The sequence below is a fragment of the Ictalurus furcatus genome, chromosome 18, assembly GCF_023375685.1.
Source record: "Ictalurus furcatus strain D&B chromosome 18, Billie_1.0, whole genome shotgun sequence".
Taxonomy (NCBI): Eukaryota; Metazoa; Chordata; class Actinopteri; order Siluriformes; family Ictaluridae; genus Ictalurus; species Ictalurus furcatus.
The window spans coordinates 23,369,474-23,397,033 of record NC_071272.1 but is presented as its reverse complement, the minus strand read 5'-3'; the positions used below and the strand labels follow the sequence as shown (position 1 = coordinate 23,397,033).

The following is a 27,560-nucleotide window of genomic DNA, read 5'->3' as shown; positions in this document are numbered from 1 at the left end:
TGCCAGGGTCATTTTCAGAGCTTCCCTTCGTCTTTGCGGTGTGATTGTTTGCCTACAGAATTGTAAGAAAAATACTTTCTATACAGATTTTCCTGCCACCTTTGAAAACCCAGCTATATGTCCAATCCTATCTAATGTCAGATCTTTCTGTAGCCAGGCAGGACGTGACAAATTCTGGACAGAAATTTAGGCCTATTGGGGAAAAATTAAATGAGGTTTAGGCCAGGGGTTCCAAACTTTTCCAGGGCAAGGTCCACCAAATGGCATTAACATTTGCCCGAGGCCCCACTTTTGCAAGATGTCTTTAAAACACATTAAAAATACAGACTTCTGAATATATCCCCATTTTTATATATATATATTAATAATTACATCTTACATCTTTACATTACATTACATTAGGAATTGATTGTGTGTGTGTGTGTGTGTGTGGTTGTCTGAGAGTGAGAATTTATTTTTCACACCAAATTGTTGAGGCCCCTCGGGCGCCCCCTGGCGGCCCACACTTTGAAAACCACTGGTTTAGGCTATAAGCTCATTTTGTTTAAAAAAAAAAAAATGCAACATGCTCAATGTGAAACAATTGAATTTTTTTTTAAAAAATATAACCTTTCTAATACCTAGTGTTTATCCCAAATTATCCCAAAAACGCTTTTCATTCAGCCTTGACAAAAGGGCAAGCAACGCTTCTTTATAATATAATAAACACTTTTTTCTTTCTTCCTTTCCGTGGGGATTTTCTTTTATTAATGGCAAGAAAGCTTAGACAAAAAATATATATCAATATATCTGAATACATCATCAGGTTATTAACCTATTACAGTTTCATACCAGACAACAAAATGGTGAAACAGTGCTCTGGTGAACAAGGTGTGGCTCTGAACATACAGCTGGTCCCGGAATACCCCTTTGCCCTGTACCTTTTCCTGCTCTCACACACCCACAACTCTGAAATAGTGTCTTAATTAAACGATTAGTTGAATCAGGCGTGTGAGAGCAGCGACACTCCCAGGGGTGCTCTAAGGATCAGGGTGTGAACTATTTCGGGAACAGGTTCCCAACCCTGGTCCTGGAATTCCCGTGTGTTTGTGATGAATCAGCGAATTAACATCGCTCTCTGACTTAAAGTGAGCGTGTTAGAGCAGGGAAAACACTTACACGTGCAGGACAAAGGGTTCTCCAGGACCAGGGGTGGAAATCTGAGATTTGGCAGACGGTAGAGTTACATGTAGGCTCTGGATCACATGGGCTCAGGAGAGTTGGAGTGAAGTCAGATGGAGGACTGATGTAAGTTTTTCTCAGGAGGTCCTACATTACTCCAGGACCAGGGTTGGGAAATATCTCATTCGTTGAACAGAGCGAGAAGCTAACAAACACCTCTTGCTTTATTGTTAGCGATGGAATACAAGCATAGGTGTATTTTGAGCACACATTTGGTGTATGCATAGTCCCTCCCTCCCTCCCTCTCTCCCTCTATAGGACAACCAATAAACAACCATAAATAGATGTAGAAAAAAAATCAGTGTTGGTTGCAATTTCCTGTTGACGCCCACAAATGCGGATGAAGCTGGGGCAGGTGTACCTCAATGGCTCCGGCATCGGGCTGATGATCGGACAAATCCGCCGCTGTTGGGTCTTGTTGGGACTGTTGGGTTGTCGCACTTGGATAACGTAAATATAAAGTTGCAAGGCTCGGTTCTGACCCAAATTCATCGTCCCAAACGGTACCCTAAGCCATCCAAGTCCATGCATCCACGATGTGCGAGCGATCGTGCGCTTGAGAACGTAAAAGCGAGCATTTCGGACGGTCCTCAAGACTCGATTATATTCTGGCTGGGTTTCAGTGTAGTGCTCGCCCTTCGCTGATAATGACAGAGAGTCCAGTAATTGCAATCATTCCTCACTCGGATCCTCGTGCTGATTATATGAGAAATAGAGATAATAGTTGCGGCGTGATAACCAATAACATATTAAGCTCCGTTTTCCAGTCAGAGACCGATGGAGTTCATAATCAACTGCATAACACGTAAACGATGTACCGTTGCGAAATCAGACATGTAGGACAATGAGCATACAGTAAATTGAGTAACTGAGTTGGTTTGATCAAGAAGCATTAAAGAGTCCGTTTCAGTGTGGGTTTCTCAAAATGGTGTGGTAAGGGCACTTCGAGAGCACTTGTGAGCATCCTTTAGAAGCCCTAAATGAGAAACGGGACACCTTACGGCCTTGGGGACCTGGCAGACCTCGCGGGCATGTACAGAGGAACGCTACAAGACTGCAGGGTTTGTGAAGGGGCAATACTTGTATGTGTATGTACACTAGGTGGCAGTGTGGCATATTTAAAACCGGAACTTACAGGAAATGGAGTGAAAAAGGGGAAGAGCCAAAAACAAAGGAGGGTTGATTAGAAATAATGAAGATGAACTTTGTTTATGGACGGGAATGATCACGTTGTGTGGAGCGTTTCTGAAGTGCTTTCACTCATCTGTATTAGCGCTAAGTGTCTCATGCATCGAAGCACCGGTGTTCCCATTCACACAATCACAGCATCATGGATGCCTTAGAACCTGCGGGCTGGTTAAATTATGAAAATGACTGTTATAACGACAGCTACGTTATTTATCTGTTAAAAAACACCACCACTGACAGCCAAATTGTTCGATGTTTTGTGCCGAGCACGTTTATCCTACTGATTAGGAAGATAGCATTGATAAACACCAACACCAAAAACAATACCGGATTTGAGATTCAGCGTTTGGTTTTAGCTGTAGTCTGCGTCTCCAGCCATCTCAAGAGGACTCGCACTAGCATTTAATTTGCATACCGGTCACGTTTTGACGTCATAAACCATTTTTGAGTGAAGCTGTTGGTACGGTTTGTACAGACAACAAATCCCTTTTCACCGTCCGGATCCACTTCATTGAAAACCTCGATGTTACCAACAATCCGTCCTCTCTTGAGCACCACTCTGTGACTCGGTGAATTAGCAGGAGTAGGGGCGGACACACTCTTTAAAATCAACATTTTCTTGACTCATTTTTGGGAAAATGGGCACAATTTATTACCTACTTCAATGATGTACGCACCCTGGTGGTGGATTGAGGAGAGGTGGACTGTAATTCCTGATCATCTTACCCCTTTTTTTTTGTTGTTGTTGTTTTTTTTGTTTGTTTGTTTGTTTGTTTTCTTTTTTGTGTGTTTTTTTTTCTTTCTTTGGTTGTCCCCCCCCCTTTTTGGTTTTGGCTGTGGTTGGTTGTTGGGGTTGTTGGGTGGGGGGTTATGTAAAATGTATATTTTCAATAAAAATTCTATGATAAAAAAAAAAAATCAACATTTTCTAACCAATCAGAATCATGAAGTCATTGTTGCTGTGGTAAATGGTATTTATTTACATTCAAAAAAAAAAGTTTACAGGACTCAATAAGGTCAAATTAATGATGTAAAAGAACACTTTGTAATTTCTTCGCTTCCATCATTACACAAGCGTATTAAAACGCACGTTTTCTCCATATAAACAGCATCCAGAACTATCCCAGAAGACCTGGAAGATACTGTCTCGTATTTCTACAAACTTTTCAGAACTACCTTCTTTTTTTTTTCAAATATAAAACTATCATTTACCAACACAACTTATTTTATGAGTACACCGTATATACAATTTCATAATATACATATGAACAAGAATATTTTAGTTTACAAATCTTACAGCCCTGATTAAGTTAGCAAAACCTTACGTAATCGAACTTGCTTTGCTCTTTGTATCTTGCCCGCACGGCCTCTGTAAAACTGCATCCGCGTCATGTGATTTGATCACATGGTGTCACCGTTAAGGCTTAGCAATAACAACGTTAGCTTACGCTTGTTAGAGACCATGACTCAACCACAGGCTGCAGTCCATCCAAAATCAGTGATCGGATAAGGAGAGCGTTCGTCAGAGAAGCAAGCAAAAGGCCAAGGGTCAAGAGATCCACCTCTCAGATGGGAGAAAGTTTTCACAGGACCTACCACACCCCGGACACGCCACACAGCCGGGCTACGGAAGAGTGAGCGAGTCATATGGGATCCCTTTTAGAGAGCCAAAGACTCAGCAAACCTGTGTAAAATGCTTCTCTAGTCTGAGTCGCCGCACAAAAGCGCTACAGTTGGTGGAAACTCGGCAAGAACACCGTCCCTACAGTGAAGCACGGTGGCGGTAGAGTCACGCCGTAGAACGGTTTAAAACGATCAACATACTTACAATACGATTGAATGGCCCAGTCGAAGCGGAGACTGCAGTCTGATTCAGAATACCTGGCAAGACTTGGAAAATGGTCTCTATCCAACATGGCAGAGCTTTTTGAAATGAAGAATGGAGAAAAATATCAGGATCCAGAAACATATCCCAAAAGATCTGAGGCAGAGAGGTATTGACACGGGGTGCTGGGTTTTCTGTTTGTTTGTTTACTTGTTTGTTTATTAACCTTTGTGTCAAAATGAAAAATTATTTACCTTCGAATGTTAAACCTTTCGTGTGAAGTAACATTTCGGGGGTGGGGGATGGGGGTTGAATGATTACACAAGGCACTGTATTTAAATGAGTGCTACAGCTGATGAAAATCAGGAGAAGATCTCGCGTGTACAGTGTTTTTTAAACTGATGTTTTCCTACAGAGTGTTTAATTTAATAATAGCCTCTGCTGGTATGTATTACTCATTACTAATTTTTTTACACATCCACTTTAGAAAGATGAATCCAGCCTCCCCAGCCTGACATGTTTGAAAAGTCTGGAAGGCAGCAGCAGGACAAAGCTGACCACAACAGCTCTTCAGCTGGCAGCTTTAGCATGTGAATAGGAACATAAAGTTTGCCAGAGAAGAACTGATGTAGGTTAGCCAAGAGTTACTTGATGACCCGATCCATCTTCTCCGGTCCCGAATACTCGCCTCCCTGCGAGACGAGAGAGAGAGAGAAAAGAAAGTCCTGGATTAAATATAAGCAACGATACTTTGGCGCTTACAAAAGGCTATGGATCAACGTATGGAATCTACCACTTTCTTATCAGCGCCATACAGCTGCTCGAGCATAAAGTTAAACAAGCCAGCTATTGTCCAAGGAACGTCTATGCCTATAATCATCCACATATGGGCACGGGGCATTCCACGCACAATACGAATGCCTGTTAACGTGACTCAGAGATTCATGACCAACATGACCATCTTTGGAATTGCCTGCGCTTGCTGAGAGTAGTCTTACTGGTATAGTAGCGAGGACTTGAATGCCAATGTCTAACAAGGAACCCCGGGTTCCAGTTACGATACTACGGATTACATTAATTTTTTATATACTATTAAGATTAGGAAAGTATTACAGCATCTAGATCTATGGATTTATTTATACACATAAAAAATATACACACACACACACACACACACACACACACACACACACGTATACATGATGGATAGTCCACTTTCTAGCATACGTACATATCATGATTCATACACCGACTCCAATGACATCACCACGTATCGTTTGTGACTTAGTGACATTTTCCCGAGAGAATCTGTTGTCGAGTGTTTTCTCTTCACATTCCAACACCCGAGTGCGGGAAAGGCGTGCCCGCTATTGTTCGATTCGCGCGATGCTTTGATGTCCGACACGAATCCAAAGCTTCTGTAGAACGCAAGTTGTGTCAACATTGTGCACAGTATTCAAAGCGTCTGTCGGGAAAGCCAAAATAAGACGACGCATACCAGCTTCAATCAAGATGACTCCAAACGGGCCAATCTGGCTCGCTAAATGAACCGGAGAACTGGATTAGTGTGGACGGACGGAGTGATCGGAGACGGCTACACGCTGCCGTTTTGTCTGGACAGGGCAGGTATATCGAGACACGAAACCCCGATCGGCGGATCCTGGCGATGCCACAGCCATCCGATAGAGCAATATTGGCTGTGCTCTCAGGCTGGGAGGAGCAAACTCTCTTCCCTGTCAATCACAGTGACGCCAGCCAATCACGGGTGTCTGTGAGCTTGTGTATACAGTAAAGGGCAGACAGAGCTTCCGTCTCGGTGTGTTGTGTGGCACTGTGACATACCATGTGGTCGGCTGGCTTCACGTGTCTCGGAGGAAGCACGTGTTTGCCTTCACCCTCCACACCCAGAGGTGGCTGAATTGGAGAAAAATGCCGAGACCCAGGTTCGAACCAACCACAAACACTGGAGGGTTTCATAAGCCAGCGCACTCTCGGTGCTGGTCCCAAGCCCAGAAAATGGGGACGTTTGCGTCAGGAAGGGCATCCGGCGTAAAACGTGTTCCAGAATCAAAATATGCGGACGGGCGATCCGCTGTCGTGACCCCGAACGTGAGCAGCCGAAGGAGGAACAAGGAGGAATAAAAACTAGCTACATTTTCCTAGCAGATGTTTTTGAACGTCGGCCCATCTGCATTTTGAATCGCTGATTTATCGGCACCGCGACGGACGGAATCCTGAGCGCTAATAACCACGATTTTAAATGTATGGTATGGTAAGGTATGGTAGCGTCCTCGTAAAAGTTGAACGCAAACCGGTAATATTGACGGCTGCTCGAATAACCAGTCGTTTCCGTTTCTCCTCCTGATAGCAACTCGTAGGCCACTTGTGGGTGAAACTTGGACTTGATGAACAAGCTCTATGAGTAATCAGTCACTGGCAAGTTTCGAGCGAGACGGCGCTGGCGGCCATGACTCAAGTGCCCCGTTTGCTAATTCCTCCAGCAATTGGGAATTTAATATTCAGTACATGACATTAAACATTTTACAGATCACCACAGGCGGGCATTTTGGTCATTTTTAAACTTCATACACCGATTTTAAACGTTGTCTTGACCCTCATTTTTTCCCCCCCTGTAGACTCTCCACACGTACGGTCCTTGCTGAGAGCAAATGAAGTGAACGGTATCACTATGGTTTTGATGTTTACCTGAAGGCAAATGCTCCAGAATGGACTCCGCCCTTGAATCGACTTGCATTCGACGACTCGAGATCGCTTTAAGAATGCGATTTCCTGTAGAGCCCTAATACACCATTTACGTATAACCTGAAGTATAACCAGTGTGGGAAAACGTGTTCGTAAACACCACTGAAGGAGAAAGCTGACCGCTGTTTCCAGACACTCGATATGGCTTCTCGCTCCCATTAAGCACTTTCATTCTAACTGCGCTCATCGGCGTACAGGCATCCAAGATGGTTTCAAAGCACCGAACAGCTGGATTTAATACGCTGAGAAAAAAGAAATGTAAAAAAAAATCCAACTAAAGGCAAACAGCGCTCTCGATGTCCCGTAAAGAGTCTCCCCTTTCCTTCCGCGAACAGAGCGTCGAGAATGCCAGGAATTCTTGAGATTCCTCCTGCACATGTTAGAAATTCCTCACGCGCTCCTCTGCCTGTTCGGCTCACGCGCTCCGTCCGGGGACGGGTTTCCACTTATTTTCTCCAAAACTCTACAGAGAGTTAAGAGGAAAAATGTTTCTTCGAGTTAATTCTCGTCCAAGAAGGAATTCCAGGGCCCAGACGGCACTGCTTGTATATTGTGTATATCGCATTTAAATCGTAGATATCTTACTCAAATCCTCGTGGGCCTTCTTCCTCGTTCCGACATCATCACTGATCAGGTCCACAAATGACTACAAGAAGCAGCAGATCTTAACCATACAACAACGAGACTGTATCGAGGTTATGATGCGTCATGCTTGCGAAAGCACACTAAATCAGTCCGTCGCTGAAGACGAATCAGATCTGCTGAATCATAGCACTTCCACAACCGGTGCTGGATCATTCTCGTTCCCCTTCCCAACCTTATTTCTTCCCTTTGGTAGTAACCTGCGGTTATTTTGCTTCACTTTTTTTTTTTTTTTTTGTGCGTGTCCTCACCCCTCCCCCTGCTCAAGCACAGACATCAATAAGCAAGCAGACACAGGAACGGCACAGGACGAGATAAAGCTCTCTGCGTCAGCACGCCAGCCATACACGCCACCGTGCCTTTGTGCTTTTACAAAAAAAAAAAAACCACCACGCAGCGTTATAAAGAACGACGCATGACCCCCTAACAGACCAGCTGCGTCCTGATCTGGCTTTGAGTCATAAAATGTTCCAGGCGGACGAACAACAAATAAATCAAATCCACTCTCTGCATTATTCATCTGTAACTATAGTAAACACGGTGAAATCTTAATCATGAACAACTGTGATGCATCAGCTGGACGGCGGTAATAAGAGATCGATAAATCGAGAGCGTCTGCATTAATTCCGTCCGCGCTGCTCCGGTCATCGGTCGATCGATTGACATAACGGTCGTGGCTGCAACCCTGCAATGCGTGGACTGAAAAATAGGAAACTTTTAGGTCACCCAGCTAAACCCTAAACCGCTCTTCTTTTAGCTGGAATCCGATCTCATATCCTGAGCACGTATAAAGACATTAAAAAAAAAAAAAAAAAAGTACAGATACGGCGCAGTATCTCATTAGAAGGCGAGTCGTCGACCGGCCACACCCTGAACTGTGGCCTCGTGGCGCTTTTGCCGAAGTGAAACGCGGCGCAAGGGAGCAGAAATCGAGGTCGGCCGAGACGTCTCGACCGATCGAGCTCTGCAGTTCGAGGAAGGACACGGTACCGGCGTGTCAGGGGCTGATTCCGAACGACAACACGACAGAGCTCTGACCTGCCACGGACTCTTCGAGGAAGGATTTGCAAAACATCCAGGCAGGATTGCAGTCGAGTCGTTTAGCTGTAAAGACAACATCCTGTTGCGTCAAGAAAGGTGACGTGTAACGTCTGTACGCTTCCTCGTGCTGTTAAACGATAATCAGTGGGGGGGGGGGGGGGTTAAATACGTACACAAAACGACGACATCACGAACCGAGCGCTCAGAAGATTCGCCTTTAATCTGAGCGTTCACCTGATTAAAATTTAACGAGTACGTTCAATTCCGGACCGGTTTTTCAATTACAACCTCCTCTCCCAAGCCCTCGGGTTATTAAACCCTGCGCCACGTCTTCTTAACATACTTTCCAGGGTGGGGCGACTGACTAATACCTGACTGCTGTGTCTGGTGACCAGAATCAGTAGAGCTACTGGTAAAGTAGGATGAAGAACCGTCAACGTATTACCACCGATCTCTCTACGTGCACGATCGGGTAACGTTTATCGCCTCGCCCGTTTTCCAACCGATTTCACACCCGAGACCCTCGGCCTACCCACGTGCGCTTAGGGTTTCTCTATAATATTCTGTCCAACATGAAAAGCCCTCATGAACGTGCGAGCGTGACTTATACAGAACTATTTTGCAACGGAGATGCCGCTGAAAGAACAACGGAGCAGGGCGTGGTCTCGAACAAAAAAAAAAAAAAGAAAGACAGAAAGTAAGTTCGTTCTCCTCTTCATTTACGCCACAAAATCTGGGTGTGTACTTGGTTTCAAATTTGAGGAGCAGGCCAAGCGATCACGCCTCGAAACACGACACATTTTGGACGTATTCTCGGAGCGACGATGAGAACGACGAGTTGTTTAAGGACAGCCGATGGGGTTCTGAAATGAAGTTTCAGAAGTGAATACCCACTCGTTTAAAAAATAATTAATTAATTAACCCAGGTGTTTCCTACATCTGTCAGGCTTCATAGAAGGTGGTGTAAGTTTAACACGCCTTGCGAGGATTGAGTTTACTCGACCTGCTCGACAGTAGACGACATTTTCCACAGCGTGTGCTGCAGCTTTAGCACAGAACTGAAAGCGAGCCACTGACAAAATGGCATTCCTCCTCCTCCTCCTCCTCCTCTTAGCTAACTGCTAGATGGAGAGAATTACATAAGGACACACACTCTGTCCATGCCTCTAATCCAAATCAGGAAAATACTGCTAAGCACACAGACACGCTGGCAACCGAGCAGCAATAATGTTACACAAATACTGTCAGGGCTATTCATGCCAACTAAGTCGAAGTTTCATCATCATCATCATCATCATCTAGGTTCTGCTAGGTCATGACTCCATTTGTGCCACATTTACACATGGTTACCAGTTGCTCAATATGTAGTTTGACCTCCGTGTTGTATTACCTAGACTGATTTAGGAAGGGTGAACAGAGTTAGGACGGTTTTTTTTTTTTTTTTTTGCACCGCCTAGTCTACTGATCAGCCTTTTTTTCTTCTTCTTCTTTTCTAAGTTTGGACACTGTGCCAGAACCTGCATTATATAACGTTTACCCGATTAATCACCCGAGCTACAACGAATCAAGGCTTTATGATGATGATCAAAACTAATCCTGACGCGTTGATTTTTCTTTTTAATCTTAACCAACGCCCCACCTCGAGTGACTCGATTCCGAGTCGATTCATTTCCTATCGCCTTTCCTACACGCACCAAGCAAGATTCATTTCGCAAACTGAACACACCGCGCAGGATGAGATGAGCTTATGGAAGAATATAAAAGTTTATATGTTATTATTTATTTATTTATTTATTTCCTACTAATAGCTCACCTTTTCTCGGCGTGTCTCACTCCGCCGGCGTCTCCGATCAGCTGGCGAGAAGTGACGCGATTTGTAACAGCTGGCTTCTGCTGCCTCAACGTCAAAGGTTACGGATGACGAGCGACTTCCGTAGATTCGACTCCAGCCAATAGCGCGCAAGTGAAGGGGCGGGCTCAATCTCTGCTAACCAATTGGAATCGTCGTTTTTCCAACGACGGTTCATGTTCTGCCCAATGGGACGCGTGTGAAAGTTTCCGAACGCGAAAGTTCTTTAGGGTGAGGCTTCAAGGCCTCGAGAAACCGTGTAATAATTAAAGGTGCAATCGTCAATCGTTTTCGTTTCTTATTAATACAAATAATATTTACATTATGTTAAAAAAAATGATTTTTTAAAAATAGTTTACGACATTTACGTAGCTGGGGGGGGGGGGGGGGGAACATGGCTTCCGGTCCGGAATATTTGTTTATATTTAGATTAGCCTCTTGTCAGTCATTTTTATAGACACGCCCCCAAAACCCCTTCACAACTTCTGCGTCACAATTCGCCTACTATCCGTCCTAAATAGTTTTCGAGGTTAGAATTTCATGACATTTCTTGCTAATGCTAACTCTAGTTGAACCACTATGGCTGCATATACTTATGTACTATATAGTAGGCAAAAAGCGCTACGCCAGAGGGGTAGTATGTCCGAATTCTAAGTATGCGAGAAACAGTAGGTGAGAAATCCCCGGATGGCGTATCGCTTCCGGCGAGATTTTGCGGTATGCAACCGATGGACACTATGCGAGTCAAACAATCCCACAATGCAACGGGACTGGCGCGGACAAGCTCAGAAAAAGAAGAAGGAAAAAAACGTGGAAGATAGCATCGGCTCTTATGTGTTAAATCTTGGTTAAACCGGACTTGTTTAACAATACCCGAATAAATCGTTAACTCGTTTAAGATTTGTCTTTATGATGACATCGAAGGTCACATGACAATGCTAACACGGTGGATGTACTATGCCCGGGATTGTAGTCATAATTCGCATACATACTGATTAGTACGTACTGTTTCAACGGCAATGCAGTACATTTCGTACGCACCCTATACGTTTTGGTGTACATACATGGGTAGAAACTGGACGTAAAAAAAATATCATTCAAATCTTATTCAACCCCACCCATTTAACAGTTAGAGGCCTTTTTCTGTTACACATCTTCCTTAATGCACCTTTAAAGTGATTGTAAAGAAACTAATTTTATTTGTAGGTCTGTAGACACTCTCACACGTAGACACAGCTCTACGTCCCAGCGTAGATTGCTTACATGGTTTAAGATCAGATTAGATCAATAGTAAAATCTGGGGCCGGATTCAGGAAACATTAAGAATAAAAATTCTTCTTAACTGCCATTTCCTTCTTATTTCCTAACTTAAGAAAAAAATTAAGAATATTTTGAATTCCCACAATTTCTTCTTAAGAATGAAGTAATGACAGTGACAGTGTTTCAAACTCACGTCACTCTGTATCTCCTTCTCGTTCTCTGCTTCAGGTGTCTGAACTTTGCCCATGTAATGAAGACGGCCGGGTTGGGGACATCCCAATCCTGAGCTGTCCGGATAAATTTAGCCTGTCCCTTTGCCTTGGATCCCTTCCCTTGCGTCTATGTCTTCCCCCTCTCTGGTTCTCGATCATGTGCCAGCAACGAACACTTCGTATAGGGGCTGAGCTTAGACATAATCACATCACTGGCCAGTAGAAACTAATATATTGCACACAAAGTGGAAACACAAATATACAACTCGTTCGATTAAAAACGTGGAAGAAGATTCCTTAATGAAACTTTCATTACCAAAAACCGTGTAACACTCATATGATCTTTTAACATACCGCTTCAAAAAACACAAAATAAACTGATTATGTCAGATGCCCCTCCCCCTCATGTCCACGATACGTCTTCTGGTTTTTATCGTCGATATTTTCCTGCTTAGTTTATGGGTTATGTTGTCCGTGTGCCTAACCTTTATAACTGTTGCTAAATTTGTCTCCCTGGCACAAGTTACGTTCCAGCGAGGTGCTTGAACTGATGTCTCTATTCTAAGTACAGGCTCAGTTTCCGACCCATAATCAGGTGTTACATCAAATCAGCATTCTTCACAAAGAGAAATGTCACTTACCTGACAGAATATGTATTAGATTTGGGTCTACTTATTACCCAAATTGTTTTACATAAGCACATTCATATATGAAAAATATGTTGCTATGTGCCATAAAGTTAAGTCTTCGGTCGGACTAAACACCTTAAGGCACACTGTAGACGCACGCAGCGTTGTGATGCAATCCGTTTATTTTATACCATATAATACTCTGACTCTATTTGACATCCTGTCAATCATTAATCATTCATTTTGTCTGGCTGTGCTGCTGCATGTGACTGTACAGTTGTTCCACGTGTCCACGAAAAGGGTAGAGCATGTGCAAACACTGTGTACATCATAGATATTTCACTTTTCATATGTTTCATAGTCATTTGAGCAGTGTGCTAATTATCATGCCAGTGTTTATGACAAAATGACTGTGTTGCCAGGCTCTCTCTGTCTCAGGATTTGAATATTCAGTATATAAAAGGGGAAAACAAAAGGTTTTGCCCAACTTTACAGGAAGTAAAACTTCAAAGCAAATCATTAATGAACACCTGAGTTGCAGTTACAGGTACAGAGGGTTATAAAAGGGTTTACCTCTTCTTCTAGGTTACTTTATCATGGATCATGGATCATGTATCTGCACGCTACGTGCTGTTGTTTCCCCCTTGAATGAAGAAGGAGTCGGCGCGTGCGCATGCGCACACCACCCAGTGTATTTCCGTTCCGCAGAACAACAATGTGGGCGGGGCTAGGTTTCCATAGTGACGCGCCCCTACGTCTAAACACTCCTTTGACCTATCAGTTCACCTTCAGTTTTTTTTCCCTGCTTTAAATCTGAACATTTCAGATTTACTTTTTTTTTTTTTTTAATAACTTTGGCTCATGGACAGAGCACTTTGTTTACACAAAGACAGAACGTTTTAAGGACAGAGTAGCATCTTGATTGTGCACAAAAAAAAAGTTTAGTTTGAGTGTGTTTCGTTTCTTGGGTTAAAACACAAACAATGAGTTGACGTTCTGAACCTGAATCTATAAGGACTGGGAGGACCATGGCAACTTTGACGGGGAAACTGCGTGATCCTCGGGATGTGATTCAATGCTCCAGGAGAGGAGATCCTCACACTACACCTGCCTCTGGCTCTGCAGGGAGAGAAGGGAAGAAGAAAAAGAAAAGAAAGACGATTAAAGAGAAAAATAAACCCACCTGTGAGCAAAAGAAAAGAGGACATCCAAGCACACCTTCCCATTCTGATGACTCGGGTACTTTTATTCCTTTTATTTACACACACACACACACACACACACACACACACACACACACAGTACACTCAGTTTATTATCATTGCAGCATGTATTTTGTTTAGTCTACCTGTTCAAACTTTCTACACCAAATCCCAAATTCAATTAAAACTAGCCTATGTTTATGGCAGATAAACTATTTAATTTAATTATTTAATTATTTATTTTTTTTTACCTCCAAAATCATCTGCATCATGCAGCAGTCCTAATAAATATGCACAAATATGTCAGGAATACTATTATATTTTGTTAACATTTTGTTCATCAAAATGAAACATTTTTAATTGCTCTTTTACAATTTTTTTTTTTTTTACTAATATATTCAGTGCATATTAATACATCGTTTAGTGTTCCTACACATGGACAGTCTATTTACTTCTTTTTTTCCTTTTTTTTAAGTGATATTTAGGAAAATTTATATGACGTGAAATTTTAATGAAAAAAAAAAAACATCAATGGGATCTGATTTTGTGTTTCAATCATTTATGCGTAGGGTTAAAGTAGATACACGTCACATTATGTGGTGCGTTTAATACATTTACATTGTTTCACAAATTGCCTTTTTTTTTGCTAGGGGTAAGATTTGTTTTTGTTTTGTTTTAAAAAAAAAATAAAAAATGAAGGATTATGGGTTTGAGGTTTGAGGTTGAAAAAAAAAAGATCAAATCTCAAAAATAGAGATCTTGTGTGAAATTAGGGCAAAGCTGAAGCGTCTCGGATTCCCAGGGAAAGGTAGACGCTTGCAGAAGTGGTTCGATTCTCCAGCATTTTGCCGATCGGCCGTCTGTCACGCTCACGTCCATGAAGTGAAGTAAAGAGTCGTGGAGTTAAGTGGAGTCAAAATGGGAGATATATAAACCCTGATGAGGAAAAACTTATAAAAAAATGTTTGTTGTACTAATACAGCTTAATTCCTGTTAAGCAGCTAACATTTGTCAGCAAGCTAACTTTAGCATCGCCTGTCTAGCTATAATGTTATCGAAATAGTTATGCTAGGTATCGAGAGTTTAACATCGCTATGCAAAACTTGAGTAGAACTTTTTTTTTTAACTGAGAATTTTTCCCTGGGAATCCCCCAAGAATGACTTATTTACCTAATTTACATATAATCTGTATTTCTATATTTATATTTCAAATGATATGTTTTAAAGGCAAATGTAACCCCTAGCAAGTTCAAAACAAGGAAAGAATTTAATTATACGAAATGCATATTCAGTATATTTATATATATAATATATTTTGTCGGCGCTAAAGCTCCATAGTTTATTAGGCACACCTCCTATCGCCATTCAGTGACTGAAGCCTGACTGTTGCTTTACACAATTTGTCAGCCTCTCTCTACTCCATCCATCAGTGGAAAGGGACCGACAGTGGTCCATGCTGATCCGGTATTATTTGGGTGGTGGTCAGTTCTCGTTGCTTTGATACAATCCACCATAGAAAAGGACATCATTTGGCGCCCCCTATCTTTGACTGGCCTGAGTAGGACCCACCTCGGAAATAAATGGCATACACCCTGGCAACATTTCTTTGTTGTCTATCAAGCTACAAAAGTCCTGAAAACATTTTATTTATTTATTTATTTATTTATTTATTTATTTTTAAGAAATTCTAAATCTTTAGCTAATTGTAGCTAGTAATGAACTGAAGAAATCCAGTGCCTTCAACCAAATCATGAATATTGCTAACGTAAAAATGTTTGTTCGCTGTGATCAGTGAGGTCAATTCTCTTCTGTGTTAGCTGGCTACACATACTTGTTCTTACACTACATTTCACTCGTTTTCAGTCCTTGCCATTGGAAAATTGACGAAATTTCCCAGAGATGTTGTGTGGGGTTTTTCTTTATTATTCAAACTAGTTTATCACAGTGACATTGACCAAGTTTAGTTTTGCCATCACATGATGCTGTAACCACACTGATGACCACCACCACAACAACAACAACAATAACAACAGTAACAACAACAACAATAACAACAGTAATAACAACAGCAATAACAACAACAGCAATAATAATATCAACAACAATAACAACAGTAACCATTGACTGTTATGGGCAGAGGGGTGCTGATTATTAGGCATAGCAACATATTAAAGTTGGTAAGTGTATACAAACCAAGCGAGCAAGATGGTAGGTGAAGTGTAGCTACAGTGTAGATGTGTGTGTGTGTGTGTGTGTGTGTGTGTGTGTGTGCAAACACACACAAATTTAACTTTTCACTTACTTGAGCCAGTAACTTTCCCTGTTGACCTCCAATGTGCCATTAGATATTTATTTATTTATTCTTCTGGCAGTATTCACACCTGTATGAAAGTAAGGTTTACAAGCTAGCACCACCATTTTAGGAGGAAAGACTGAATGCTCAGCAGATCAGTGCCACATTTTACACCTCAAGGCCTTGGGAAACCTCACCCATGCATGGGTGTATTCCCGAGAACCAATTTGGCTGAAAGGGAAAGATCAATTACGTTGAATCCCATCATGTTTAGCCATACAGCGTATAGGTTAGCTCTTTTGTGGAAAGGGGATTAAGTTGAAATCCATCTGCCTTGGTTTATTGTTTTGGTGTGCTGTAGAGAAACCCCAGACGCAACAGTCAACCAACACGGAGAAGAGCAGTGACCCGAACCATGCCAAAGGCCATGCCAAAGAGAGGAGTGCAAGGAAATGCCGTAAAGGCAAAACCGCACAGGCTGCAGTGGAGGAAACCCCAGCCGCAGATAAGGAGGATGAAATGGAAGCAAGCAGCCAAGCACAGGAAAGCCTGAGGTGGGAAGGAGTTCTGGATGATCCGATTGCTGAAGCAAAGCGGCTGGAGGTCTACAAAGCTAACCGGCGCATACGCTACATGGCATTCAAACAGACACTATTAGAACATGCCAAGGTGGCGCTAGGTTCTGAGTCCAATGTGAAGAAACTGGCTAGAACATGCAAAGCTGGTTCAGCAACCGTTATGTAGAATTCTGAGTTGTTTCTTATGTGTTCTTAATTTAGTTTTTCCAATTTGGCAGCATAAATATAGTATATACTCTTTCTTTTCGGTGTACTACGACTGTACTGTATTCATTGCTTCAAACTGCCTACCATTTAGCTTTGCCAAGCTCCCAGAGAAAAGAAGAAAAACATGTAAGCTAAACATAAGAGCTAGAGAGATGAGAAACTCAGCAAGATACCAAAAACCAGACCGCAACATTCTCAGGGACCCGTGGCCACAGCAATCACATGACACAGTGTGGACAATAAACACAATTATATCCAGTTACCAGGTGCCAAGGGAGCAAAATTGGGTGGGAGGGACGACATATTCTCTCTCTCTCCTGTCAATCACAGTGACGCTAGCCATTCGTGGGTGTCTGTGAACTCAAATATTTTCACGCTATCCGTCGTTCCCCAGATGAGGACGGGTTCCCTTCTGAGTCTGGTTCCTCTCAAGGTTTCTTCCTCATATCATCTCAGGGAGTTTTTCCTCACCACCGTCACCACCGGCTCGCTCAATAGGGATAAATTCACACACTTAAAATCTCTATCCTGTGTTTATATGTTTCTGTAAAGCTGCTTTGAGACAACGTCTATTGTAAAAAAAACACTATACAAATAAAATTGAATTGAATGGAATTGAATATCTGTGGAAGACGCCGAGCGTGCTTTACTCTAGGTGTGTTACGCTAGTCTGGGACACAACATGAACTTGCTGGCTTCACATACCGCTGAGAAATCCTTCACCCACTTCTACTGGTTGGTAGTTGCTGTTTGATAGAGCTGGGTGCTGGTTGGAATTTGCCAAATTGGGGAGAAAAAAAATTTGGGAAAGCACCACATTTACATGCTTGGATAAACACCTGGAAGATCCACCCAAGAGTTCTTTTCCCAATGAGAAATGCAGTACGGTTTTATACACATTGTTGAAAATGTACCTCAAATAAACCTAGTACTACATTATAGAAAGCATCGGGAATCTTTTTTTTTTTTTTTAAACATATTTCCGGTCAGATTTTCTCGTTATATCGTAAAGCACTGCCGCACTCATAAATACGTTTTTTAAATGCTTACTTTCTCTCAGAATTAAAACTGCTCATTGCAACGTTTCTAACACAAAGGTATTCGGGTTAGAACAACACAGTGTCTCAATCCTGAATTTGGGTTACTCTCTGTGTAGAACGCCACGTCTTCTCCTCGTGTCTGTCTGGGTTTCCTTCAGGTTCTCCGGTGTCCTCTCGTCTCTCAGACCACATGCTATCCTTCATTTCTAGGTATTAGTGATGATGCGTTTATCCTCAGAACCTGCGCGTGCTACACTAGCTAGCACTAGCAAATATTAGAAGAAAAACAAAACAAGATCAGGATCTTTCTGGTGTATTTTGAATTCTGTTAAACAAATCAGTGAGAACGGCTATGCAATTTAAGATTCTTATATTGAAAATCCACCTGTGTGTCCTGTACCACTGGGATACCGGGCAAAAGATATTTCATAATCAGCCTTTTCAGCCGACATCTTGAGACAGTTAGACGTCTAGACATTTTCTTTAATTCGCCTTAATCTCTTTCCTTTTTTCCTTAATCTCTGGCCATTCTAGCCAGATATCTGGTTAAGCCATAACCATAGTGTACAAATTACCATACTGAGAGTATCCTTAATATTTGCTCAAACATTATTAGTGGTTCGAGAGCCTTCACTTGCACCATTATAAAGTATATTCTCCAGATTTGGTGTGATATGCTACAAAACTTTGGGGCGGCGGCTTTGGTTGCAAAATGACAACCATTTTGCTGCTTGCTCTCTGGTTGTTACTCTAACGAACTGCTCCTGATGTAAAACTATGTATTTGACTACTTTCACAAACATCTCTGTGTCTCCGTCAATTCAAACTCAAATTCAAATAAGCGCTGCTGACCTCAGAGGTGAGATTTTAATATTCATGACAACCTGCAATAGAGTGTGAAGATGTAATAACCTGAACCTCAACCGATTCCACAGTGACTCCAGAAGGGCCGCATCAACTCAGCCAGGAGCGCATCGACATTGCCTGGTCTTTCTCCAATCTTCTGCGGTCCAATTTTGGTGAACCTGTGCAAATTGTAGTCTCAGATTCCTGTTCTTGGCTAACAGGAGAGGAACCCGACGTTATATTCTGCTGTTGTAGCCCATCTGCTTCAATGTGTTGCACATTTCTGCTCATCATGGTTGTAAAGAGTTGCTATTTGAGCTACCGTAGCCTTCCTGTCAGCTCAGTCCAGTCTCATGACCCTCCGCTTCACACTACTCCCCCATGTTGTGGATTATTTTCCTAGATCAGCACGCCCCATCATGTTTTATTCCTTACTTATATTCATTAAACATGCCGTCACCCACAGTAACCGGATAAACCCTGCCTAAACCGTCCCTATTGGCCAAATTGTAAACAGGCATGTAATAAAGGTTATATTATCTACTGGATTCTCAGATTGAAGTTCAGGAGTGCTCACGCTTTTGTTTATACTCACACAAACTCTTTCTGTCCTCAACTTTCAGCTTTTAACAGAAGAAAATAACAGAAAATTGGTTACAAATCTTGACGTTGTCATTACTCTGCATTAATGTATGATACAGATAGTAATAATGTGTACGTGTAATGTGTCTACTTGACACTAGAGGGCGCTTTACATCTAAAATCCCAGCTTCACGTTTGTGGAAAAGCAGAAGGATTTGATACAGTGACAAAGCAGTCCAGGTAAAGAAGTGCATCTGGAATATTCAAGGAAAGACATATTCAAATAAATTCATATTCAAGATATGCAAACCTTCTAAGCATTTCTCTGTATGTATAGTGCTGTACACTCACTATCCACATTCATGCAATCAGCCAATCGTGTGACAGCAGGACAATGTATGAAATCATGCAGATACTAGTTACGATAATGTTCAGTTAATGTTAACGTCAAACTGGGGGAAAATGAGATCTCAGTGACTCATTGCTGCCAAATATTTCAGTGTCTTGGTATTTCAGAAAGTGTGGATCTTCACGCACAGCAAGCTCTAGAGCTTACACAGAATGGTGCGAAAAACAAAAAACATTCGGCGCGCAGCAGTTTTTAAACTTGTTTTAGGAAAGCTAGTGTACATGTCTATCTAAAAAAAAAAAAAAAACATACAAATACCAGGCTTGACAATGCATAGAATTAAAAAGGCTAGAATTTTTGTGTGTGGCTGTTTTAATTATTTGTTTAACCTCCTATAGAAATGGCAATTCGAGTCGTTTTGCGGTAAATATTTCCAAGCTTTATAAAAGATTTGCTATAGTTCTGTAGTCTTTTGACTTTTCTTGCCTGTCCGGGGACTTCAATCATTTTTATGTTAGAAGTGGTTAATTAAATACGGTAATAATTGTCCTACTTGACTTACGTCTATAATGAGTCTGCAGTGTACAGCGTAAAAATAAACCAGGGGTCAAGTCGCTCGCATTAAAATAGCAGTTTATTAATATTACCTGCAAAAAAAAAAAATAATAATGGTGGCTCGGATATTGGAGAAAGCATATCGGATGTCGGATCTCGTAACAAAAGGCAAAGATTGGAAAGCCTTCCCAGAAGTGTGGAGGTTCTTATAACAGCAATAAACAAATAAATACATATTATATATGGTATGGGACATGGGGTGCAGAAACTTTTGGCCATATACTGTAGTGTAGCATGATGAATCAAAATCTGGCTACTGTGTAGTAGTGAGCAAAGCATTGTGCGTGTGTTTAATCAGTATCATTTTGTTTTAGATACCGTGATGTCATTGAGGAAGATTTTCAGTCACCGTAATGACCACTAGGGAGCAGTCTGTCCCTATCCATGGTGCTGAAAAGGACAGGGACATCGTTTCTAAAAAATAAATAAATAAATACATACAGACATACATTTTAAGTAACCTAATAACAATCTGGGTCTGTATTTCAGCATAGGATCTACTCTCTAGTCCTAATCCTTCATCCTTGCGCAGATCAACAGCTGTTCGGCTTGGAAAGTGAAAACCAACGCGACCCAGCTCAGCAGCTTCTTGTACACGGTGAGATCAGATCAGGTCAGATCAGATCGCCCTGGTTTGTGACTCCAGCTCATTTGTTAAATGAATGTCGGATGTTGGACAGCATGGCAGAGAGCAAAGTGATCTTCCATGCCCAGGAGGTGATGGAGGAGGGAGCCGTCCTGCGCCTTTCATCCGCCTGATCGTGAGTAACATCGGTTACGCGCTAGCCTATATCATACAGCTGTTGGACAGATGTTCTGGTCGATAGATAAATGCATTAGTTCTGCTTGTAGTGCAAACTTTTGGATCAACTCGCCTAGCTGCAAAGCAGTGTCGTGTTTGAGATTACATCATCATCATCATCATCATCCACCTCAGTTACGCACTCGCTACATCCTGCAGCAGAGACGATCCTGACCTGATGAGAGACGAGTCTGACTTCTGGCAGACATTTACTTTCACATGTCTGATTACTAGAAATGGTCTGAGGACAAAAAAAAAAAGGTCAAATCACGAATGACCGAGGTGCTTGCGCAGTTCATCTTCTTCTTTCAGCTGGTCCCGGATGTGCACGTTTACGCAGAATTTTCACATGGTATGAGTAGAGTTCAAACAACCTGAAACCACAAGGTTAGGGAGAGAAAAAAAAAGTTGTAAATAGATCATCACCAGTTACTAGTTGTGTAACCAACCGGAACCTGTCATTTATGCTATTCTATGAAATTCCCTTAGAGTAATAATAATGATGCATTGCACCATGATACCTTATGTGGTGTTAAAAATAAATAAATAAATAAATAAGGACCACCCTGATGACCCAGCTTGGTCTGACCAGCTGCCAAAACACAGCCCAAACTGCTCAAACTGGAAGCCTATCTAGGCTAGCTGGCAAGATATTTCCTGCTTTGACAGACTTTTGTGTTATTTATTTTCTCATAAATAACTTGTCTATTATAATGAGTCTTTATTTGTCACATATACAGTGATTTGCTTTTCTTCACATACCCCAGCATGTCAGGAAGTTGGCGTCAGAGTGCAGGGTCAGCCGTGATACAGCGCACCCTGGAGCAGAGAGGGTTAAGGGACTTGCTCAAGGGCCCGACAGTGGCAGCTTGGCAATACTGGGGCTTGAACGCCCGACCTTCTGATCAGGAACCCGGCACCTTAACTGCTAAGCCACCACCGCCCCTATTATGTAACATTTGGTAGAGGTTACCAGCTGGCAAAGATGGTCTACAGCGAACAGTTGATAACGTCAACAAAATAGACCTCATGTGAAAACTGGAATGAATTTCCTGGTTACACAGTTGTACTTTTTGACTATGTACTGTAGCACACAGTTATAGAAGGGAGTTATTGATAATCGAAATATCACCCAGACGATGACGGGTTCCCTTTTGACTCGGGTTTCTCTCAAGCTTTCTTCCTCGTGTCGTCTCGGGGAGTTTTTCTTCGCCACCGACGCCTCTGTCTCACTCATTAGGCACAAATTTATACATTTAAAAATGTATATCCTGAATTGATATATTATGTAAAGCTGCTTTGCGACAATACCCATTGTTAAAAGCGCTACACAAATAAAATCCAATTGAGTCTACCAGTTTGTCCAGCTCAGCTTGCGTTTTAGTAGCTGGTCAGAATTGCTCGATTTTTCAACGAGGCAGGATCCAGTTATTTTTTCACTATTTTTAGTACAACCGCGTTTTAGCGGTTCCAACGCGCTTTACATTGGTTCTCATTCACCCATTTCACACACACCAACGGTAGCAGAGCTGCCATGCAAGGCGCTAACTTGCCATCGGGAGCAACTTGGGGTTCAATGCCTTGCCCAAGGACACTTCGGTATGTGGAGTCACGTGGGCCGGGAACCGAACCGCCGACCCTACGATTAGTGGACAACCCGCTCTACCACCTGATCCACAGCCGTTAAATTGTCTTACATAAACATCACAGAATACTTGGTGCAGTTTCTCGTCACCTCACCCCAGCAGGCGTGAAATTCCTGCGTCATACAGAAGGCACACATGCTCATAAAGTCGGCATAGACTTTCACATAACATTTGGGACTGATTAGGGTTTGCTCGATGAAAGGTCCGTGTTGTCAAATAGCAGATACGTAGACTTCTGTATTTTGTACATCGAGCTCTGTTTTTACTCAATTTAGGACACATGTTGTGCGTCCATGGATACCTGCACCGTCGCCCAACAGGTAGAGAGCGTCGAGCGGAACATCGCATTCTTGCAAAAAGAGCATCAGGTCCTGCTGACCGGCCTGCGCCTGGAGATCCGTCACCTGAAGAAGAGATGTAATGGTCCGTCACGTTCTGTAACATCACGCACTGTCACTAGGCTGTCTGGGACAGCTTTAACTAAAACAGAAATGCTGCACGAACACGTGTGTACCGTGTAGAGCTGTTTTTCAGTGTCAAACGATCAAATTCTCTCATTTCTCTTCATAGATCTGAGCTGTGAACTGAGCAAAAGCTCTCCCGAGAGAAGCAGAGAAGGTAATGCTCTGCATGAATTTGTAAAAAAACCCCCAAAAAACAGAAATGTTTAATATTTTAATAACAATATTTTTCTTATTAGTTCGGTAGTCTTGTGTGTGTCCTCCTAGTTATACAAACCTCCATGTGTTAATCAGATATAGCAGCTGAGGAGGAGTTTCTGCAGGCTCGCTTATTGCAGACGGAACATAACCTGGCTGAACAGGAGTGCTCGCAGCGGGAGCTAAAAGCCAAGCTCCGGCACAAGGGGGCGCAAGCGAGCGCTCTGCAGGTGCGGCTGCGCGATGAGGAGCGACGCTTTTTGGAGGAGCTGAAGCGGCGCAGTCATAAGATCACGGCGCTTAGCCGCGATCTCCACAAGCAGACCGACATCGCTGCCCAGCTCACTTTCCAACTACACTCGGCACGCTTCCGCCTTTACCATCAGGCAGAGGAAGAAGATGACGAGGAGGAAGGTGAAAGAGACAAGAAGGTAAGCAACAGGAAAAACTGTGCAAACAAAAACTGTCGGTTGAGTTGACGTATACCAGTGCTAATTGTACGCACGGAAACCTAGCTAGGTTGGTATGTAGTGCAACCTACATATTAGACATTCTATGTATTTCACAGGGTCCAGGCTGTTTGTCAAGCTCTCCACAGGTCTCAACATCCAGAGCTGAAGCCAGACATCGTAGCCACTGTTCAGCACGATTGCGAAGGTCAGAACGAGTGAGGGAATGTGTGCCACAGGAACGCATACTGGGGCCGGAGAAGCCCCGCCCAATGCCTGACCCCACCCTCTTCCTGTATCCCTTCACACAAAGGCTTCTCCCTCTGCACATATCACTGGGAGGGCACTGTGGAGAGGGGGATTCACAAAGGCGGATGGGTAGATTACGGACCCGAGCAATGAGAGAGGACACCGGACCAGAGACTACAGATTTATAGTGCGACAGTGGGATAGAGACTGATTAGTTGCACTTTAGTTCACTTGTATAGTCTATAGCATTTCTTACTGCATCTTTACTACTCATCTGAGCAGTGACGGCTCGTCCAGGTTTGGGCAGGTATGGCTGAGCTTCACCATTTACAGTATATCAGCCGTTCAACAAATGTTAATCTATGTAAAGTCCTCATTCACAACTCCATACATTTTGAATTCAGTTGAAATACCAATCACCGTTTTTGAGTGCCCAATGATTTAAAAAAAAAAAAAAACGTAGCTATTTACAGGTATTTTGCCCCATTTAGCTCTATAAGAGTTATTAAAATTTGACCTAGTGGTCAAAATGGGAACTGCGTCAAGCACTAATAAAAGCCCATTGGAGTGTGAATCACACTGCCCCATGCTCACGCTGTGAACATTTTCAGTGGAGGAGGAGCAGCAGACAGGACAGTTAATGACAGGGTTGCCAGGGTCATGGTTTTTATGCCGAATCGCAGCAGTTAAATATACTGTGCGTCCACCGGGATCTCGTTTCAAAGCCAATAATCCAAATGAAATCTAATAAACGTCTCAAAACAAAGGCAAGGTGTAAGCGCAGACAGTGTGTCTACTGTATGACTGTAAGATATGTTGCAAGGATTGGAAGAGGGAAAGACGGATTATAGAGTGGATAATGTCTGTACATCAGAAATGCGTGTGTACAGTACCGCAGTGACCTTGTTTTCCACTGAAAGGCTGAAAAAAAAGAAAGAAGAAAAACATGCCTCCTTTTAATAATGTTCAAATTTCTTTGGACTAGTTTCAGGACTTTTGTGTGTGTGTTTTGAGATGTATCTGGACTGGGATTTTCCCCCGAAACCTGGCAACCCTTAATGATTAATGATATTAGCTCTTTGGGAACCTCACATGCTGTGTGGATCACAGTTGAACTGACGTATGTATAGATGTATGTATATGCTGGATGTTCTCGTCTCTTACCTGCCTCTTACCGGACATTACAGGGTGTAGGGTTTCTTTAAAAAGTCACTAGATACAGTAGTAGCATGAGTCAATTGTGATAGCCTCTTGACATAATTGTGCCTGACGTTATGTCGTTATTAACATAGTCCTGCAACACCAAAACCTATGATCACAAGCCGCCGCTGCTGTATTGGGGTGATCAGGGTGGCCCACTTGTCCTTTCTCTAGTACAGTGATGTTTAACCAATACAAAACATACATACAGTAAAGAATGAAGTAGTCAGTACTCTCATACAGGTGTTCAGCTGTTCCATGTCGTTGACCTGCAGTTAGCTAGTTAGACGTGTTAATGAAGTAGAAGGTTTCACTCTCTCTCAGGCTGGTATCTATTGTATTGTGAGTACAAATTGTATGCAGTTAACACCAGAAGAAAACTGAGCCGACTCTGTAGATCTGTACAACTGTTGATCATGACAAACGTATTTGTCCACAGATGACACAGACACTACAAATCACCAAATGTTAACAGCTTTTGTTCGTTTTTTTTAGAACAGTTAGAGTTTGGATACCGAACAAACAGGAGTGATGTATAAGACATATGAATAAAAAGATTCATATTTATGTTTACTTGGCTCTTATTTTTATTCACATTATCTCATTTTGACCAAAAAAAAATGTAATTAAATAAACACTTATAGTAAATACTTTAGCAAATGTGGATGACATCATCCTGGAACCGCCTTGAGGTGTGCAGAGAGCAGTGGCCTCTTCAGTAACGGAGACAGCGTTGCCAGGTTTGCATTATTATTATTATTATTATTATTATTATTATTATTATTATTATTATTATTGTGTGTATTTTTATGAGTTTGTTGCCTATAATAAAAAATGTATTTGTTTCAGCAATGTATTGCAAGCTCCTTAGGTAAGCTGGAGGGTTTTTATTGTTTTTTTTTTTCAAATGCAAACAGTAAATTTATTACATAAATAATCTATTATTTAAAAAAAAAAACAGAAATATATTATATATGAATGTACATATACTGTATATATATCTGTATTTCTGTATGCATGCTGTGGTTTAAATAAATAAATGAATAGTTGTATTAGTTTGGTTGTAAATAAAACATTGCAACGAATAGGTAAATTAGTATAAAATTAAAAGTACAAGACTATTTAGTAGAAGTTTATAGTTTAATTTTCTTTTATTAGTTAGTTAGTTTGACAGTTACATTTATATAGCGCTTGTCTAGACACTCAAAGCACTTTACATTGTATGGGGGGGGGGTCTCCTCAACCACCAGTAGTGTGTAGCATCCACCTGGATAATGCAACGGCAGCTATAGTGCTCCAGAACGCCCACCACACACCAGCTATTAGTGGAGAGGAGAGGAGAGTGATGTAGCCACTTCAGAGATGGGTATAATTAGGGGGGCCATGAAAGAGAAGGTCCAATGGGGGAATTTCCCCAGGACACCGGGGTTATACCCCTACTCTTTACAAGAAGTGCCCTGGGATTTTTAATGACCACCGAGAGTCAGGACCTCGGTTTAACGTCTCATCTGAAAGACGGTGCTGTTTTTACAGTATAGTGTCCCCATCACTAAACTGGGCCATTAGGCTCCACACAGACCTCCACACAGGTGAGCGCCCCCTGCTGGCCTCACTAATACCACTTCCAGCTGCAACCTTAGTTTTCCCCAGGAGGTCTCCCATCCAGGTCCTGGCCAGGCTCAACCCTGGTCCTTCAGCAGCACACCAGGCGGGAACTGCAGGGTGATACGGCTCTGGCATTATTATTCACTGATTAGTTTTTTGTTTTGTATTTTTATTAAAGATGGCACGATACCACTTGTTCCACAAAACCTACTACATTTACATTTACATTTATTCATTTAGCAGACGCTTTTATCCAAAGCGACTTACAAATGAGAAAATACAAGCAAAACGATATATCAAGCAGAGAACAATACAAGTAGTGCTGCCATACAAGATCTGTTAATTGAGTTCCAGAAGAAGCAAAGTGCGCAGAGTCAAGGTGTAAGTGCCAGAGTAAGGTTTTTTTTATTACATTTTTTTTATGGGTTGGTTACATGTTCACGGAAGAGGTGGGTCTTTAGCTTTTTCTTGAAGATGGTGAGAGATTCTGCGGTCCGGATTGAGGTTGGAAGTTCATTACACCACTGAGGAACAGTTAGTGTGAAGGTTCTGGAAAGGGACCTTGAGCCACGCTGAGTAGGTACTACTAAGCGTCCGTTGTTGATTGA

At 42.2% G+C, this 27,560-nt stretch overlaps 1 protein-coding gene across 1 annotated transcript; it reads left to right on the top strand.

Annotated features, from left to right (window-relative positions):
• Positions 1 to 13,727: 13,727 nt before the first annotated feature.
• On the top strand, positions 13,728 to 24,471 carry ccdc92bb (coiled-coil domain containing 92Bb). The gene is made up of 6 exons (XM_053648203.1): positions 13,728 to 13,869; positions 20,657 to 21,103; positions 23,066 to 23,213; positions 23,361 to 23,408; positions 23,546 to 23,880; positions 24,018 to 24,471. Exons 2-6 carry the CDS (start codon positions 21,005 to 21,007, stop codon positions 24,333 to 24,335), a joined length of 948 nt encoding a protein of 315 aa, XP_053504178.1. The 5' UTR covers positions 13,728 to 13,869; positions 20,657 to 21,004; the 3' UTR covers positions 24,336 to 24,471.
• Positions 24,472 to 27,560: the final 3,089 nt, after the last annotated feature.